The 17,363-nt window shown below is 41.3% G+C and overlaps 2 protein-coding genes across 3 annotated transcripts in view; one reads left to right on the top strand and one right to left on the bottom strand.

Moving 5' to 3' along the window:
• ITK (IL2 inducible T cell kinase) overlaps positions 1 to 1,831 on the bottom strand; it is a 58,071-nt gene extending 56,240 nt beyond the window's left edge. The window contains exon 1 of the mRNA XM_049647902.1: positions 1,551 to 1,831. Coding sequence (XP_049503859.1) covers positions 1,551 to 1,688 — 138 coding nt within the window. The 5' untranslated portion in view covers positions 1,689 to 1,831. The remainder of the gene's footprint in view (positions 1 to 1,550) is intronic.
• A 4,360-nt stretch (positions 1,832 to 6,191) lies between these two features.
• GARIN3 (golgi associated RAB2B interactor family member 3) lies at positions 6,192 to 17,048 on the top strand. 2 transcript variants are annotated; one of them, XM_049647904.1, is made up of 5 exons: positions 6,192 to 6,295; positions 9,192 to 9,269; positions 13,503 to 13,737; positions 14,302 to 14,954; positions 15,754 to 17,048. In XM_049647904.1, exons 4-5 carry the CDS (start codon positions 14,334 to 14,336, stop codon positions 16,936 to 16,938), a joined length of 1,806 nt encoding a protein of 601 aa, XP_049503861.1. In that variant the 5' UTR covers positions 6,192 to 6,295; positions 9,192 to 9,269; positions 13,503 to 13,737; positions 14,302 to 14,333; the 3' UTR covers positions 16,939 to 17,048. The 2 variants fall into 2 exon arrangements, with proteins under 2 accessions (XP_049503861.1, XP_049503860.1); XM_049647903.1 differs by having other exon boundaries at positions 13,503 to 13,678.
• The last annotated feature ends 315 nt before the right edge of the window (positions 17,049 to 17,363 follow it).

Raw genomic sequence — 17,363 nt, forward strand, 5'->3', positions numbered from 1 at the left:
GAGAGAGAGAGAGAGAGAGAGAGAGAGAGAGAGAGAGAGAGAGAATCCTAAGCAGGCTCCACTTACCAACTGTGAGATCAATGACCTGAGTCGAAATCAAGAGTCAAACTCTTAACTGACTGACCCAACCAGGTGCCTGGAGGCTTAAAATTTTTTTTTAAAAAGGTTTCTTCCCACAAGTGTAATGCTCTTGTTATTTATAGGTGATACATAGTGCATGCTTGTGTGCAAGTCGTTTACGTAAGTATTTCTCTATGCCTTCTGATTGATTATTGATTGATATCAGTAAGATATCAATGCTGAAGAAGAGCATGTCTGAATCTCTAAGAAGTGATAGTATTTCGCCTGCAACACCCATAGGCTCCATACCCAGGCCTCCTTCAGGGCTCCATTTCATGGAACACTTCAAAGCCTGGCTCTCAAAAAGTGCCAAACTCATGCTTATCCTACTAAGTCAGATCCTAGCAAGGCATGGGGATGCCTTTGTCCCTAACCATAAAGCACCTAATGTTATTTCCCCTTCAGTAAAATATAGGTGAAAACCCTGCCTTACCTCCCTAATGATAGAAAAACTAATACAATGATTTAGTACAATGTCACACACCTGCTTTGAAAATGTACTGCAAAGGGCTAAACAGGGGCTCAAATTTTTCAAGAAAGGAGGTAGTACTTCCAGACCTTTCATTTTGTAAAGGAAGAATCTGACACAAAAGGTAGAGACGCTTACCCAGGCTCCATCACCTAGAGAGAAGTAGAGTCTGGTCTCCTTTCTCCTCATGCAGTGTTTTTTGTACCCAACTATATTGTTACGATTATTCATGTTGATGTTATTATCACTGCTGTTGTAGAAAGAATATAAGACTATCTCTAGATATACAAAAAGACTGACCTAGATAAGCAACTGTAATCTTCTGGGTAAGAACCACTGGTTTGTATTGCATAACACCATGGTAACCCTGGTAAATTTTCCAAGGGGTATAGAGGTTTACTTTTGGGCCTTGCAAGTTTTAGATAATTAGGTGCCTAGGGAATATTGTTTCAAGATATTAAGTGAATAATGACCATTGGGACATATAGAAGTAAATTCATAAAAATGTTGACACTGAACTGTCACTTAAAGTATCAGTTTCCTCCATTATAAATTAAGATAACTGGGCTAGATCATCCCTTAGGTCCCATTGAATGCTAATATGTTATTCATCTAAGCTCCATAAAATCTAGTGTATTTCCGATGAAGTTCAAATTCTATCCAATCATAGCATTTGCCACATAAATTATTATAATTTTGAAATTAAACTTGCAGGAAAAAAACCATTAATAAATATTAAACTTACTCTTTTGCAGATTTTAGAACTAAAATCACCTAATGTAACAACCCCACCTCTGGACTTTTCTCCACATTCTCTTCTGATTACTCTTATTGTACTTTTTAGGCGGTCGTAACCAGCATGTCTGTGTCCCCTTATTTTATTCTAGGTATATCTTCATGCTTCAGCCTAGTCTAAATAAAAAATACTGTTTAGAAAAAGAAGACACAAGTGTTCACATACCCCATGACGATTCTCAAAGTACGCCAGGCTGGTTTTGGTTAAAACAAAGAAGCGGACTTTAAAGTTGGAGGGAGAAGTTCTTCTCTTTTGTTGCGATTTCTTGATGAGCTGTTCTTCTAGGAGGATAAAGTTGTTCATGATCCAGTTCTTGAGAAGTGATGCACCTTGGGCATCACCCTGTAGCACAGCCAAAGGACACAGTTTCAAGGCAAGGAATGCACTGGGGAGGCAGTTGACTTTCAGAGAGCTGTTAAAAGGCCTCTTGCCTCCGATGTTATCTTTCTATCAGTGTTCAGTCAACAATGTGGAGCTTCTCCTCTGATGTCACAGGCCATAACCACATCCTTTCGAAATTCACAAAACTAAGAGGCATATGTAAAAACTACACATACCCTTTGCTGTATGGTTTGGAAATGATACTTGAAGATTCTGAGAGTCAAAATGTTAGGAAGCATTAGAGTTTAATCTTTATAGTTCCTGGTTTAGACGATCTAACAATTAAGCCATGTTGCACATGGGGTAGACACATGAGCTCTGGAGCCAATGGGCATAGTTTGTGTTTAGTTTCCTGTTGCTGCTGTAACAAATCATCATAAATTTAGTGGCTCACAAACTTATTATCTTACATTTCTGTAGTTCAAAAGTCTAAAATGAGCTTTATCAAGCTAAGATCAGGACTTCAGCAGGCTTGTGATCCTTTCTGGAGGATCCCTAAGGGCAGGATCTGTTACCTTGTCCTGTCAGCTTCTAGAACCACCCGCATTCCTCCATCTACAGGGCTAACAACAGCGGGTCAAATTCTCTCATCTTCTACAACGTAAGTTCTTCTTCTGTCTCCCTCTTCCAAATTTAAGAACTTTGAGATTACTCTGGGCCTGCCTAGATAACCTAAAATAATCACCTTATTTTAAGGTTAGTTTATTAGCAACTTTAATTACATCTTCTACCTTAATTTCCCTTTGTCATGTAACCTACACATTCATAGGTTCCAGGGATTAGGCTTTGGTATCTTTAGGGGATCCATTATTCTACCTACAACAGTTTGAATTCTGGCTCCAGTACCTAACTAGCTGTGAGACTCTAGGCATATTACTCAAGAGACCTGAGCCTCAGTTTTTAGCTGTGAAAAACTGGGGTAGCAGTGCCCCTACACAAGGCATTGCAGGGCTGCTCTCTGGCTTCCCTCCAGGCTCGTCTCCCAGCTTGCTCACATGTTCTCACTCCAGCCTTCACAAATTCTCCTTATACCACTTTGTACATCTCGTTTTGCCTGACAACATCTCCTCTCCCCTGCTTTGCCTGCTTTAACTCTAAATTACACTGTAAGTCTTATTCTGCGTGTCACTTCCTCAGGAAAGCCTTCCTGGCTTTCCAAAGTCAAATGTACCAATTATACGCAGATGATACCTTATACCTTTCTCTTTATACCCATTATGACAGTTGTCGTTTTACATTTTGGAGGGTGACTTTTGGATTGATGATTGTCTTCCTCAGTAGTCTAGAAGGTCCATGATGGTAAGGACTATGTGTGGTTTTTGGTCGGTGTTATATACTCAGCAACCATCACAGTGCCTCGTGTGTAGAAAGAATGTTTTAAAAGAGGCACCTGGGTGGCTTAGTTGGTTAAGCCTCCGACTTTGGCTCAGGTCACTGTCTCACAGTTTGTGGGTTCGAGCCCCGCATCGGACTCCGTGCTGACAGCTCGGAGCCTGGACCCTGCTTCTGATTCTGTGTCTCCTCCTCTCTCTGCTCCTCCCTGCTTGCTCTCTCTCTCTCTCTCTCTCTCTCAAAAATAAATAGACATTAAAAATTAAAAAAAAAAAGAATTTTTTTAAATGTGTTGAATGAATAATCACCAAACTGGGTTAGACAGTTAAAAGAGACAAGGACCATAAAACACTTAAGACAAATATATTGAAGTATGAATGGCATAATAAACAAAGCATGTTTGGGCTTTGAGACAAAGAAACTTGTGTTGGAATGCTGCCTCTGTCATTTACTAAGCTGTATCTCTTTGAGTAAGCCACTTACCCTCTCTGATCCTCAGTCTCCTTGTAGGGTCCTTTCGAGAACTGAATCCCATAAACTCTGAGTGGTGGATGCTAGTCATGTACCTTGCCTTAGAAACAGTACATGGTTAAAGTAAAATAAAGTAAAAGTCTTACTTCTGGCATGAAGTAAATAACCAAGAAATCTCAGAGGAAGCAGAGATGGCATATACTGGGCGGGGATGAATAATGAAACAAAATAATCGTTATTACTGTATAGGAGTGTAATCATCTAAAATTTTCTGTTTTGTACATAAATCAGCAGACCACAGCTTAATTTTGTTTCATATACTGGATGCCCTGGCATAGTCAAGACACTCAAGAAGGTGGGAAAAGTGGATACTTTAAATGATTCCCACTCCTACATTCTGAGGTTTTAAGATATGCGTGGAGATACACTGCCCAAACGATGTAGTTTTTTCTTTCTGGGCTTGAGGCAAGGAGCGTTGTTTTCTCCAAATATCTCTTCTCCCCTTTTTTTCTGGGTAACTGACCTCCTGAAGGTTATCTGGGGCATATGGCTAGCCAGAATAAAGACTACTTTTCAGTCACATGACTATTTTTTAGCCAATGGAACATAGCAGATGTGATGAGCATCTCTTACTTCCAGGAGATGTCCTTAATAGCAGTCATCATACTCTTCTCCTTCTCTTTTTTCCCTTCCTACTGGCTAGAATGTGAATATGATGGTTAGAGCTGGAGCAGCTATTTTATATCATGAGGTGAAAATTGCATGTTGAGGACAATGGAATGCAAGATAGGAAAAGCCGTAGGTCCTAATGACATTGGACTCTCCATGCCAGCCTGGCATCACCTTTTTCTTTTTTAACATAAAGAGAAATAAAATTACATTTTCTAAGCCTCTGTTATTTTGAAGTTCTATCATAAACACCAAACCTACTCTTAACATACATAATATAGTACTATACTTAATAATAGACTGTAAACTCCTTTGAAAAGGGTAACTGGTTGGTTCAGGTTGAAAGATTTACAGACTTCACAAAGTGTTCTCATCTGGGAAATCAAAATATCATCAGTAACTGTTGTACTGGGTGCCTTTCATTTGCCAAGTCTTCATGAAGTACAATCATAAGTAATTTTATTCTCTTTTGGATAATACCTTCAAGCCCACTCACTGGGGTTTGTCTTTGTCCTCACTTAAATGTAACCTTAAAAGGCTCAATATTTTCTCATAGCTTTCAGGAAAACACTCATAAAAATAAATAATCCCTTTGTTTTGGTTTTAAAAAGTCCAATCCATAGGAGCCACTTGTCAAAGATGGAACAATTGGGTGTCAAAAAGAACAGTAATTGCGATGAATTGAAGAATAGCCAAAGTGTTAAAATCACGAGTTCATGAGATGCTTAAAAAAAACCCCAAAAATCAACCCACTGATCACCTTTGGAGGAGTCCAGAGAACCGATTTACTATTCTGAAAACTAGGAAACAAAGGGAAAGAATAAAACGTGTCTACTGTCTTTCTTGAAGAGCTACAGCTCAGTTTAGGGATCAAATACTTAATAAGGGAAAATCCTTCTTTAGAAAAGAATACTAACTAACAAATGAAGAGGGAGTGATGGAATACCACCATTGTGCCATCCAAGTGACACAAAGGAGTTAGGCAGCAGTCATCAGCGGCGGCTAAAATCATTATGTGAAAAGCCAACAGAAATATTTATAGTTTATATATCAGATTGATGATACTATAATGTACTGATGACTCTTAACCTCACAAAAAGAGAGACAACTAGACACTTTGTATTTCCTGATGTAATGAAAGAGGAAGGACACAAAACCACCTACGCAGAAGTCTAACCAAGGGGGGAAAAAACCAAACACAAATCTCCCCAAACGTCTAGATCTAAATCCAAGTTGGCAGGAAGTATAGGAAATAAAGGAACAGTGCAAAGGACACATAAAAATGCAATTGGATGAGTCCAGAAAACACAAAACACTGAAGACAAATGACCCTATGTCTGCAACAAATAAATCAGATAGAGAATCTGCAGATTACAAGAGACTTTAAGAGGCATATCAAGTATGTGATGATTTTGTTTGGATTTGGGTTCAAACAAATGTTTTGTAAAGTCATTAAGAGACAACTGGGAAATATGAACACTGACTGTGTATTTGATGATTAATTATTAGTTTTTTAAAGTTGTGATAATGGCCCTGTTGTGTTAAAGGAGTCCTTATTTTGCACAGAAGCATACAGAAATAACTACTTATAAAATGCTCGAGACTTTCTTTGTTATAATTCAGGGAAGGAGGAGAAACAGGTAGGGGAAGAGATGAAAAATGTTTGTTCCTGAATTGACATTTACTGAAACTGGGTGCTGGGTAGGTGGGGGTTCTTCATTCTGTTCTCCTCATGTTGCTGCATGTTTGAAAATTTCCATAATGAGAAGTTAAGAAAAGGGAAAGCAAGGCCAGTCCAGTTCATTGTAATAATCAAAAGTGCAAACATGTATTCAATGTAATGCTTTTCCTCAAAACATGTTTTTCCCAAGCATGGGTCTGCTTCAAGCTTAGACCATGTTGACTCTTCCAGCATTTCCAAACTCTTCCTCTTGCCCCTCCCACTAGGCTGGCTCCGGATCCACCTGTACAGGCTCAGGCCTGGGGGGAAGAAGGAAAAAAGTCACAGCATTCAACAAGGCTCAGCTGTAATCTGGGGTCGATGCCCTCTGCTTGTGGTGGGTACACAATTGTTCCTTTTTCTTCCGTGGGAAAGTGTTGTCATGTGCTTTGTGGCTGTCATTATTTTCAGAGGGCTCTGGCAGCAGTTCTCTTGATGTGGGAGATGCCACTTGGACTGGCCAATGAGCCAACCCTCAGGTCTTGGGCTTCACCTCCAGTGTGCCTCCTGCTCCTTCCAACTCTGTTGGGATCCCTCGGTCCATCTTGGTTGTCCTCTTGAATTTTCCATGAAAAGAGACTGCATACCAGTTTATTCCCTTATATGGTTCTACTGCAAGACTCAGGCACCCTTGCCCTGCAACTGATGGATACACCATTTGCCCCAAGCATCACCCCTTCCCCCTTTTGACACCAAATAAATAGCTCCTCCACAAACTTTCACCATCACATTTCTCTAAGTACAATTTAGACACCAATCCTCATCTCTCCTAAACGCTATGAGACTTGTGTCAATTTCACTGAGTAGTCCCTTAAAGTTCCGTCACTTGGCTTCTGATGGACGCAAGCGCCTTCTCTCCTTCCCCTTGGCGGGTTGTGAGAGAAAATGCATGGTGTACCCAAGTCTCTTTCTCTTGACTTTTCAAGCCCTGGTTTTCTAAAGGCTGGAGGTGGGCAAATACTATTACTGGTAGAACCCGTGTTCCTTCTTATTGTGTCACAGATGATATAGTACTTTATTTTAGGATAGGAAGGTATGTGATTCCTTGAATTATATCATTACAGGCTTTTGTGGCCTCAACTGAAACTGACTTAGAAAACCTCATTTATCCCCCTAAAAACAAGGAAAAAAAAACAATTCAATCTGGCACTACTGGATCCAGGTATATAAACAATGACATCGAAAATGTTCATTTTCATTTCTTTGTTCTATGTGGGCTTCATGCTTAGGCAGACTTTCCCTCATGGCAGCAAAATGGATGCCAGGAGTTATAGGCTGACATGCGTTACCACTGGAACCGGATTCTTTTCCCTAACCGTTCCCGCAAAACTCTCAGAACTGTGGGTCATTGACCTGGCTTGGGTGACATGCTCACACACATCACAGACAAGGCAGTAGAATGTTCTGTTGTCTATCTCTAGGTCTGTACTTTCTCCTGGATTTTGGGGTGGGATACAGTCAGCCTTACCCAACCACAGGAACCAAGAGCACAGTGGGGTGGCCCTCCATCGGAACACCAGAGTGTTGCCACTATGTCAATAAATGATCCGCCTTTACAGTAATGTAAGGTCCATTTGTGTTGCTTTATCATTTGAGGTCCCACAATTCTGGTCCTCTTCTCTGTTCTAGGGAATAGCCATTTAGACAAGTAAAGATGCTTCTTATGAAATCCCAGAGCTTCCTGTGTCCAGGCCAAAGAGATCCTTGAAGAACTGTATCTTAGGATGTGGCTTCTAAGCCCTTTATTTTCCTTGTGGTTCTCATCTGAACTTGATCAAGTTTATTTATACCTCTTTAATAGTGATACCCAGAATGTTTTGGGTATTCTTTAAAAACCTCATAAGCCTTGGGGTGCCTGGGTGGTTTATTTGGTTGAGTGCCTGACTCTTGATCTCAGTTCAGGTCTTGATCTCAGAGTCGTGAGTTCAAGAGCAGTGTTGGGTTCTGTGCTGGGTGTGAAGTCTACTTAAGAAAACAACCCAAAACTTCATAAACCTTTATTCCTCCTAGAACTATCTAGAGGGGAGAAAAAGCATGAGCACATAGATAAAATGCACAAAGTATTCACTGCAGTGTTGATTGTAACAGAAACAGTCTATATGTGCATCACTGAGAAAGTGGTTAAATAATCTATGATGTATCCATTCATGGTCATGATAAGGTCATGAAAACCAATGAAGTACATCTGTAATGTATCATTCTAAAAAAAGTACACAATATATTGTTAATATAGAAAAGGTGCAGACCAATATGGAGGGCATAATCCTGTTTTTACATGAAAACCTTTTGTGTTTATTGTAATATATATGTGTATATATACATTATGAATTATACATTATGAAATATACAGTATGAATTAGGCTCACAAACCAAGGTTTTACTGTGTGTATATATCCCCACAGGACTGTGTCAGGGAATTTACATATCAAACTTTCAGCAAACAGAATTGAAAGGGTAGAAAAATGTGTCACTTTTTAATTTATATAGTTTAAAAAATGACATTATGGGAGAATTTCTTTTTATTCTCCAATTTACAACTAAAGAAAACTAAGCCTTTTGACAGAAATTATTGGTTTGATTAGCAGAAGACAGTGATAATAGATGGTCAGGAAGCTTAGAGCTAACTTTCTGAAATAGATGTTTATTTCTGGTTGTAACAGTGAAGTATATCCTTTTTGGGAAAGGAAAACCAGCAAACAGACAAAGTTAATAATTACTTCTAGTGTCACCCCTCAGAGATAATCAATGTTAACACTGATCGTACATTTTTCCAGTATTTTTCAAAGTTAAATTTAATATTTAATTGTAATCATCATCTTATCCCAGCTCCTGGATCAGCTATTTCTCTCTACCTCTATGCAGTTTCTAATCTTTGTTTTTATCTTTAATGTTAACTGTTGTATTATTTGTGTGTGTGTTTGATGGCAAGCTTCTTTGAAAGTGTAACATCAAAGAAACAAATATATAAGCTAAGGTAGGACATCTCATGGCTTATAAACAGCAAAATTGGAAGCTGAGAGGAGAATATTCATAAGACTGTGATGAGCAGGGCAGAAATTTGGCTCAGTATGGGGCCAAATACGTGCAGGACAGAAGAAAGAAGGAAGCAGAAAAAAGGTAGGAGGGGAAGAGAGGTGACATTAGTTGGATCATAATGCTGAGAAATAAAACTATTTAGAATGTCCGTCTGGCTTCTTTTATGCATACCATCTCATTTTCTTTTTAAACCCAAGGCAGAAGCAAACTGATTTGCATACTGGCCCTCAGGGGAAGAGTCAAGGTGACTGTGGCCTTTTTTTGACAGCCAGAAGGTAAGACAGAGTATCAGGTTGGCTTCCTGAAGTCCTAGGTGCCTAAAGGCTAACCGCAGCTCATCCCACGCCACCACCTCGCTTAGCAGCATTGACATAAAAGTACTGTGGATTGTATTTTAGGCCTGGGGATTTACCCGGCAGATACATATTGTGTACAGTATGGAAATCTCCCCACCCTCACATCCTGCCCTAGCTCACAATGCCCTCTCAGGTGGCATATTCATTGAAAAGGCTATATATAGCCACTGTTTGCCCTGGTTTTCAAAATAATAGATGGGGAACGAAGGTTATTGACTTGAAACCTCTTCCCATGATAAATATGTAGATAAATATGTAGACAATCTTGCATGTCTACCTATACTCCGTATATCATATGCAGCGTTTTCACTCTGCCTGTCTCTTCAATCTTAGGCCAATTAGAAATACATGGAAAGTTATGCTTAGAATTGTGGCTTTGGCAGTTTTTCTTGCAAAACAATTACTGTTGGTTTTAATATTGTGATGGGTGTTATTAGGTTCAGCACTCATTCAATTCATTAACTATTACCCTATCGTATGTTTAATTGCCCTCTTGTTCTGTCTTCCTTTCTACAGTGTGTTCTTCTACTGTATTGTAAGCTTTTCTGAAGTTAGGGTTCACACATGCTTCACTATCTTCCTTGTTAAGAAAAATTACCCAAAACATGTAAATAAAGAATTGTCAAGCAGGCGCCTGTGCTTACAGTTTTATATTAAAGCATTGCTTAACACGCCAGCCCAAGGATTATTTGATTATCTAAGAGAAGGAAGAGAGACAATGGAATTAGACCTGTAAATTAGGACTAAAGTATTACTATCTATTATTTTTAACAGCTTTATTGAGATACATTTCACATACCATAAAATTCATCCATTGAGAGTATATAGTTCAGTGATTTTTAGTATAGTCAGAGTTGGTAACTATCACAATGTAATTTGAGAACATTTTCAGTACCCTAAGAAGACTATCCATTATTGATTGAAGTCTCAGACTCTGTCAAGTTCTGTAATAACTTATAGATTTTTGTTTAGAAGAGATGCAAATGTTTTCTGTTTAGTAAAAGATAACCCCAAAGGTTAAGATTTTATTGCCCTGTAGACATTTAACCAGTTTTGTATCTAACCTGACAATGTTCACCTGACTTCTTTTTCCAATGCCAATGACTATTCCTCTGATTTTCCTTTGAACCAGCTTTACTATCCTGCTGGTTCCTTCACTGATGGATTAATTAAATCTTTGCTAAGTTTTCATTCTATATTTGTATGCAAGTTATGCTTAAAAATTTTTGAGACTTACTTTGTGATAACCCAAATGCTCTTAGCACAACAATGGACAATAAGTAACATTGGAATGGACAATAAGTAAATAGATCTTAAGTTACTGATCTTCATTTTTTTTGATAGGGGGTATGTCAGACTTTTAAAGGTTGGGAGGAGAGAATTAAATTTTGAAAGGTCCTAAAGAAAAATAAAAAATAAACTTTGAGGGGTGCCTGGGTGGCTCATCTCATGGTTGAATGATCTCACGGTCATGGGATTGAGTCCTGTGTTGGGTTCCAATCTGGGCATGAAGACTTCTTGAGATTCTCTCTTCCCCTCTCCCTCTCCCCCTCTCTCTATCAAAAAAGAAAAAGCATAAATTTTGCGTGAGATTTTGTGCTATAGAGAGTTAACTTTTATGAAGTTATTTATTTACTTCTTTTCTAGACCAAGGCCTGAATCAATGAATATTCTAAGAATAGAGCTTTACTGACATAACATTTTTTAAAGTTTATTTATTTTGAGAGAGAGACAGAGAGAGTAAGTGGGGGGGGTCAGAGAGAGAGAGAGAGAGAGAGAATCCCAAGCCGGCTCTGCGCTGACAGTGTGGGATCTCACAAATCTGTGAGATCACACCCGAGCAGAAACCAAGAATTGGATCCTTAACTGACTGAGCCACCCAGCCACCCCTGACATAACATTTTTATAAATCTATAAATCTTAAAATATTATCTATTTTTGTGTAAGTAGTATGCACAATCCATAATTTGGAAACAGAACCCAAAAGGTGTAAAAGAGAATGTCCTGAAGCACTAAGTCCCCATCGCACCATTTCCCTCAGCCAACAAGTTTTTTGCACACCTTTGTGTGCACGTGCACACACACACACACACACACACACACACAAATTTTTATTCCAAAATATATGGCATACCATGTATGCTATTTTGCAACTTGCTTTTTTTCACTTACTAATAGTTATTGAAAACTGTTCGACACCAGGATACATAATAGCTGCCTCATTCAAAACGTGTCTTGCAACTGCTCCCTTTTCACTACTGACACTGATACCACACACCTCTTACCCATTGTTGTCTCTTGCGGGAGCCACCCAGTCTCCACTTCTGTCCCCGGTACCTCCACAATCTCTTTTTTTTTTTAATTATTTTTTTAGTGTTTATTTATTTTTGAGAGCGAGATGGAGAGAGGGAGAGAGAGGGAGGGAGAGAGGGAGGCAGAGCATGAGCTGGGGAGGGGCAGAGAGAGAGGGAGACACAGAATCTGAAACAGGCTCCAGGCTCTGAGCTGTCAGCACAGAGCCCGATGCAGGGCTCAAACCAGACCATGATCTCATGACCTAAGCCAAAGTCAGATGCTTAACTGAATGAACCACCCAGGTGCCCCAACAATCTCTTTTCAACATGGTGGCAAGAATGATCCTCTGTATATGAAAGTCCAATCATCTCCCAAGGACAAAGATCTCACGATGTTTTACAAGGTCTGTCCCATGCTATCTGCTCCCCTACCAACACCACGGCTGCCTCTCGGCCTCATCTCCAACCCCTTTCCCCCTCCTTCTGCTCTTGTCACTGTAGCCCCCTTGGTGTTCCTCTAACACACTAGTGATACTCCTGCCTCAGAATCTTGGCCCTTGCTTTTCCCTCTGACTGAGAGGCGACTCCCCTAGAGGTCTGCATGGCTTCCTCTTTGACCTCCTTTTGGTTTTTGCTCAAATATTGCTTCTCATTGAGCTTTTCTTGACCACCACCTGCAGCTCGCCTTTCCTTGCACATACTCCCATCCCACGTGCCTACTTTATCTTTCTCCACTGCACTTATCATCAGTGGGCATACCATATATTTGACTCATTTACTGTCTTTACACAAACTCTGTGAGAACAAGGATATTTGTCTGTGTTGTCCACTGCTGTACTCCTAGCACCTAGAACAGGGCCTGGCACAAAGTAGGCACTTAACAATATTAACTAAATGAATGGGGGCTTCCATGTGCTTTGGATCTCTTGTGACCTTGGTGAAGCTCTTTTAACTTCTCTTTGCCTCATTTACTCCTTTATAAAACATGGAGAGTAGTAGTATCTACAATTTATAGATCTATTGTGAGGATTAAAGATTTAAAAGAATGTGAAGTGGTTAGTAACATACCTGGCTTGTAAGTTCTTAATAATATGATTATGATTTCTTTAATTATTAACCATTCATCAGAAAAAAAAAAACTTACGAGAACATATGGTTCAGTATAATATAGAAAATCCCAGCTTCTTATTTTTAAACTTGATATTGTCAACTTTTAGTGATTATCTCCTCAGAATAGAAGACACTTTGTTTTTTGTTTTGTTTTGTTTTGTTTTTTTTGAGAAGTCATTTCACATCTTTAGAGAAAAACAGTTTGGCTCTTTGGAGGTAAAGACCTTTATCTTTGCATTTCCATTTTCCAGCTGGTCCCCAAATTCATATTTGCTCAATCAATTTTGTTGAATAAACAAATAGAAGAATTAATCTCAATGACTACAAGGAAAGTAACATTTATTGGAAGGCTACAATGTATCAGGGACTGTGGTAGGCACTGGGGATGTAAAAAAGAATATTTTGGGGTTGAAATTTATTTCAAGACCTCCACATGGCAATCGGTGATTCTGGATGGTGCATTTTTATTTTAGAAGTAGTCTTCTAACTGGGGGAGGGGGAATTTGGATTTATCACCTGTGCAAAGTGAAAAAAAAAACTCTAAAAAGGCATCTTTGCCATAATTTCTCTGAAGAGATTTTCAAAGAAACAAAACATCAGTGGTTTATCAGGTAGACATCAAGAGTGAAGCAGCAAGCATACCAGTGCGGGAAACCCTATGGTGATTCAAGACCTCTATGAATTCCTGTGGTTCCCAGTAAGTCCCCACGCATATTGCTAACCGTGAATGATTCCATATTTGGTGCAGAATGAAGTCTAATGGTGAGCCATGCTGCTTGAGGCAGAGGAAAAAGTCCTGACCTGAGTCACAAGTACTGGGATGGAATCCAGCTCTGCATTCTGACACTGAGCAAGATAATCCTGAGCCTTCATCACTGTAAAACAATGGTTTTCAAATTTCACCTCCTTCATATGAGAAAATGGGTGAGAAAAGCCTTCATACCCTGGAAACCACCGTGTAATTGGAACTCTGGTTCTAACAGGTAGCAGTAGCCCCTTTGACCATTTACTCAGCAACTACTTTCCAGTGTCTGTCAGCACTGTGCTATGCACTGGGGACATGCAGAATGGCAATCCCAACAAGATCCCTTCCCTTAGCAATCACAGGGTCCACTTCCAGGATTTTATTCTTAGGACATAATTTAGCAGATGTATAACTATACTTGCAGGAAGATGATCATTATAGGGATATCTGTAACAACAATGAAACTGGAAACCACCCAGATATTTACAAAAGCAGAATTGTTTCATAAATCACGTATCCCAATATCTTGATTAGAAAGAATATCTGGTCTACGCACATCTACATCCTGGTAGGGTCAGCCTGTCCCCTGGTGAGGTGGTGGTTAGTTTGGGGTGGGGAGTGGGGGGTGGGGGGAGACTGGTGACCCTGCATCAAGGGGGTGACTGCTTAGAGGCTGGGACAAAGGGGTGTGTGATGAAGACAGGTCACAAAGGACTGGAGGATAAATGCGGTGGTGGGAAGAGATTTAGGCAGAGCCCTGTAGGGAGATGGGCAGTTGCCTTCACTCCCTCTCTCTCTCAAGGACTCGATTTGTGGCTGGTGGAGCTGTCTCAAATGAAGAGAACCGTGAGCAGCGAGTATTTGTTACCTTATTACACGGCCCACAGCTACCGTTCAATGGGCGTGTTCAATACCTCCATGGGGGAACTGCAACGACAACTGTACAAGGGAGGAGAGTATGACATTTTCAAATACGCACCTATGTTTGAAAGCGACTTTATTCAGATCAGCAAAAAAGGAGAGGTGATTGATGTACACAACCGTGTCCGAATGGTGACTGTGGGCATTGCATCCACCAGCCCCATCCTCCCTTTACCTGATGTCATGCTACTGGCTCGACCAACAAAAGTCTGTGAGGAGCATGCCAGACACGCCCGGACCACCAAGGGGAGAGGTCGCAAGCCCATGAAGACCCTAGAGCTCACCAGGCTACTTCCTTTAAAGTTTGTCAAGATCTCCATTCATGATCGCGAGAAACAGCAGCTGCGCCTAAAGCTGGCCACTGGCCGCACTTTCTATCTGCAGCTGTGTCCCTCTTCAGATGCACGAGAAGACCTATTTTGCTACTGGGAAAAACTTGTCTATCTCCTGAGACCACCAGTGGATAGCTGCAGCAGTACCCCGACACTGCGAACTGGGGATGCAGCCACCTTAGAGGATGACAAAAGCCTAGTGGTAAGCATCAACAGAGACTCAAGCAAATGAGGGAGGGGGCTTTGGCAGAGTAGCTGAAAGCTAGTCCTACAAAACCTCTGGTGCTCTCTGAGGCTCACCTGGGAAACACATTCCACTTGAATAAGCACACAGTCAAATGAGCCACCACTACAGGACTTACCACACTGGGGGAGCTCCTGAGCGCATCTCAAAATTGTCCCATGGGGCTGACTTTCAGAGAGACCTTAGCTAGCAGCTGTTCTGGTCTCATACCCTAGGTTGTTAATTCCTTCCACAGCATCTTGATTGTCTCATTTCTTCTTCAACACTTACCCCAACCCAGTTAGTCTCATCAGCTGTGGAACACTGTTAACAATTAAGAAGTCCTTTCTTCTGTATCCCTGTGACCACCATGTACTGATTAAAATCAGGACAACCCATGTGTGTCTGCACATGCACAATTTTAGTAGCCACTACAATGTGAGATGTGTGGATTCCTTGGCCCAGGAAACCCTACTTCTAGGAACCTGTCCTGCAGAGATATAAACCCATGTATATAAAATAAAAATACATGAAGATGGGGAACTAACTGTATGAGTGCTTCCCCTGGTGCTGGGAGTGTTGAGTAAAACCAAGTGACCATTTGACAGGAGTGCTGTAGATGGGATCTTGCATCAAGTGGGAGCATAGACTTGATAATTTTGAAGGTCTTTCCAATTATAAGCCCTTGGGTTGTTAAGTTCCAGGTTGAGAAGGAAGTAGAAAGTTCTAGTCTCACTTTGTCATCTCTTTCTTACCTGTTTCTCCTCCCCTGACACAGACCCCAGAGCTCCATGGAGAAGGGGATCAGGATGAGTTTAGGCTTCACAAGCCTCATGAGGTGTCTAGAGCCACCTTTTCTGGTTACGCTGGGGGAGAGGGAATCCATCATGCCCACCACAGAATGCCTGGTTCACCTGCGGTCCTGAAGACTTCAGGGACTACTGAAGGAGCAGCATCCAGGTCAGCCACAGGCATGGCAGTAGCAGGGACAGCAACGGGTGCTACAACAGGCTTAGCAGTGGCAGGGGCAGGAACAAGGCCTTCCTCCGGTGCTCAGAGCATATCGGCAACCAAGGCTATAGGTCCAGGCCAGGTAAACACAGTGGCCCTGGCTGGAGCCGCCGCCAAATGTCCGGGAGAAAGTGGATCCAACAAGGCCATTGCAGGTGTTGTCAATATATCCTCAGAGGGTACGAACGTGGCCTTGGGCACTGCAAGCACATCCTCGGTAGGTGATTCCACAGTAACGACAGGAACTGCCAATATCTCCTCAGCAAGCAGCATGAGTGTGGTGTTTGCAGGTGCAGTGATGACTGGCACACCTACTGGGAAAGACCCAGTAGCAGCACCCCTTGTCTCAACCTTGCAGAGTGAGGGCTACATGTGTGAACGGGATGGAAGCCAGAAGGTCTCCCAGCCCAGTGCTGAAACCCGGAAGGGAAAAAAAGAAAGAAGAGAAAAGAAAGATAGAACTTCCAGTAGGAAAAGTTCCCATCACCACAGGAAAGGTGAAAGTCACCACAGGACGGGAGGGAACAAGTCGACCCAGAAATCATCCTCCCACCGGTCCTTATCCAGCCATGACAAGAGAGATGACAAAAAGGAGAAAGGGCAGAGCCATGTAAGAAAGAGAGGACACCACTCTCACAAGAGTGGCAGCTCTGTGGCAAAGGAGTCAAGGACAGCTCACAAATTGGGGAAGATAAAATCTGCAAGCAGTTCAGGTACTGTAAGTAAGAAATCCAGTAAAATTGGCTCTTTCTTCAAGAGCTTGAAAGTCATTTCTGGTTCAAAAGCAGCGGCCACAACACACAATAGGGAGTTAGACTTCGTGGCTAAGAAGGTAGAGAAGCGCAACATAGAGGCCAAGATAGAGAAAGCCCAGGATGGCCAGGAGGATATCTGTAGTACCCTGACATCTGAGACAATGGAGACAATAATCTATGAAGCCAAATCCATTTAAATAGGAGACCGGACAGGAAGCTGCAGTGGAGACCCAGCCTCGGGGAAACATCCCTAGAGAGTCAATTCCAGCTTTCTCTAATAAAGGAAACCATGCAACTCCAAAAGAAATGCTATCTTGTTTGAATGTCTATATCCCCTAGCCTGGTAGTGACTTCACATTGGCTTCTGTGATGTGAACTATGCTGCAGCCTGAGACCCCAGCATCCAGTCAAACAGAACCTGACCTCTCACCCATAACCAGCAGAGCCAAACTGAGAGCCATGCTTTGCCTCAACCCCTTTTGGCCTTTGGTTTCCCCAAGACTATGGCTACAAGTCACAGACTATGGGTTGGAAAGCATCACCACCACTATGTCCCTATGCCCTTCTTTTTCCTCCCCACAGGTACCTGAACATGGACATTCAGTCCAGTCCATAGACTAAA

Source organism: Panthera uncia (genome assembly GCF_023721935.1).
Source record: "Panthera uncia isolate 11264 chromosome A1 unlocalized genomic scaffold, Puncia_PCG_1.0 HiC_scaffold_17, whole genome shotgun sequence".
Lineage (NCBI taxonomy): Eukaryota > Metazoa > Chordata > Mammalia > Carnivora > Felidae > Panthera > Panthera uncia.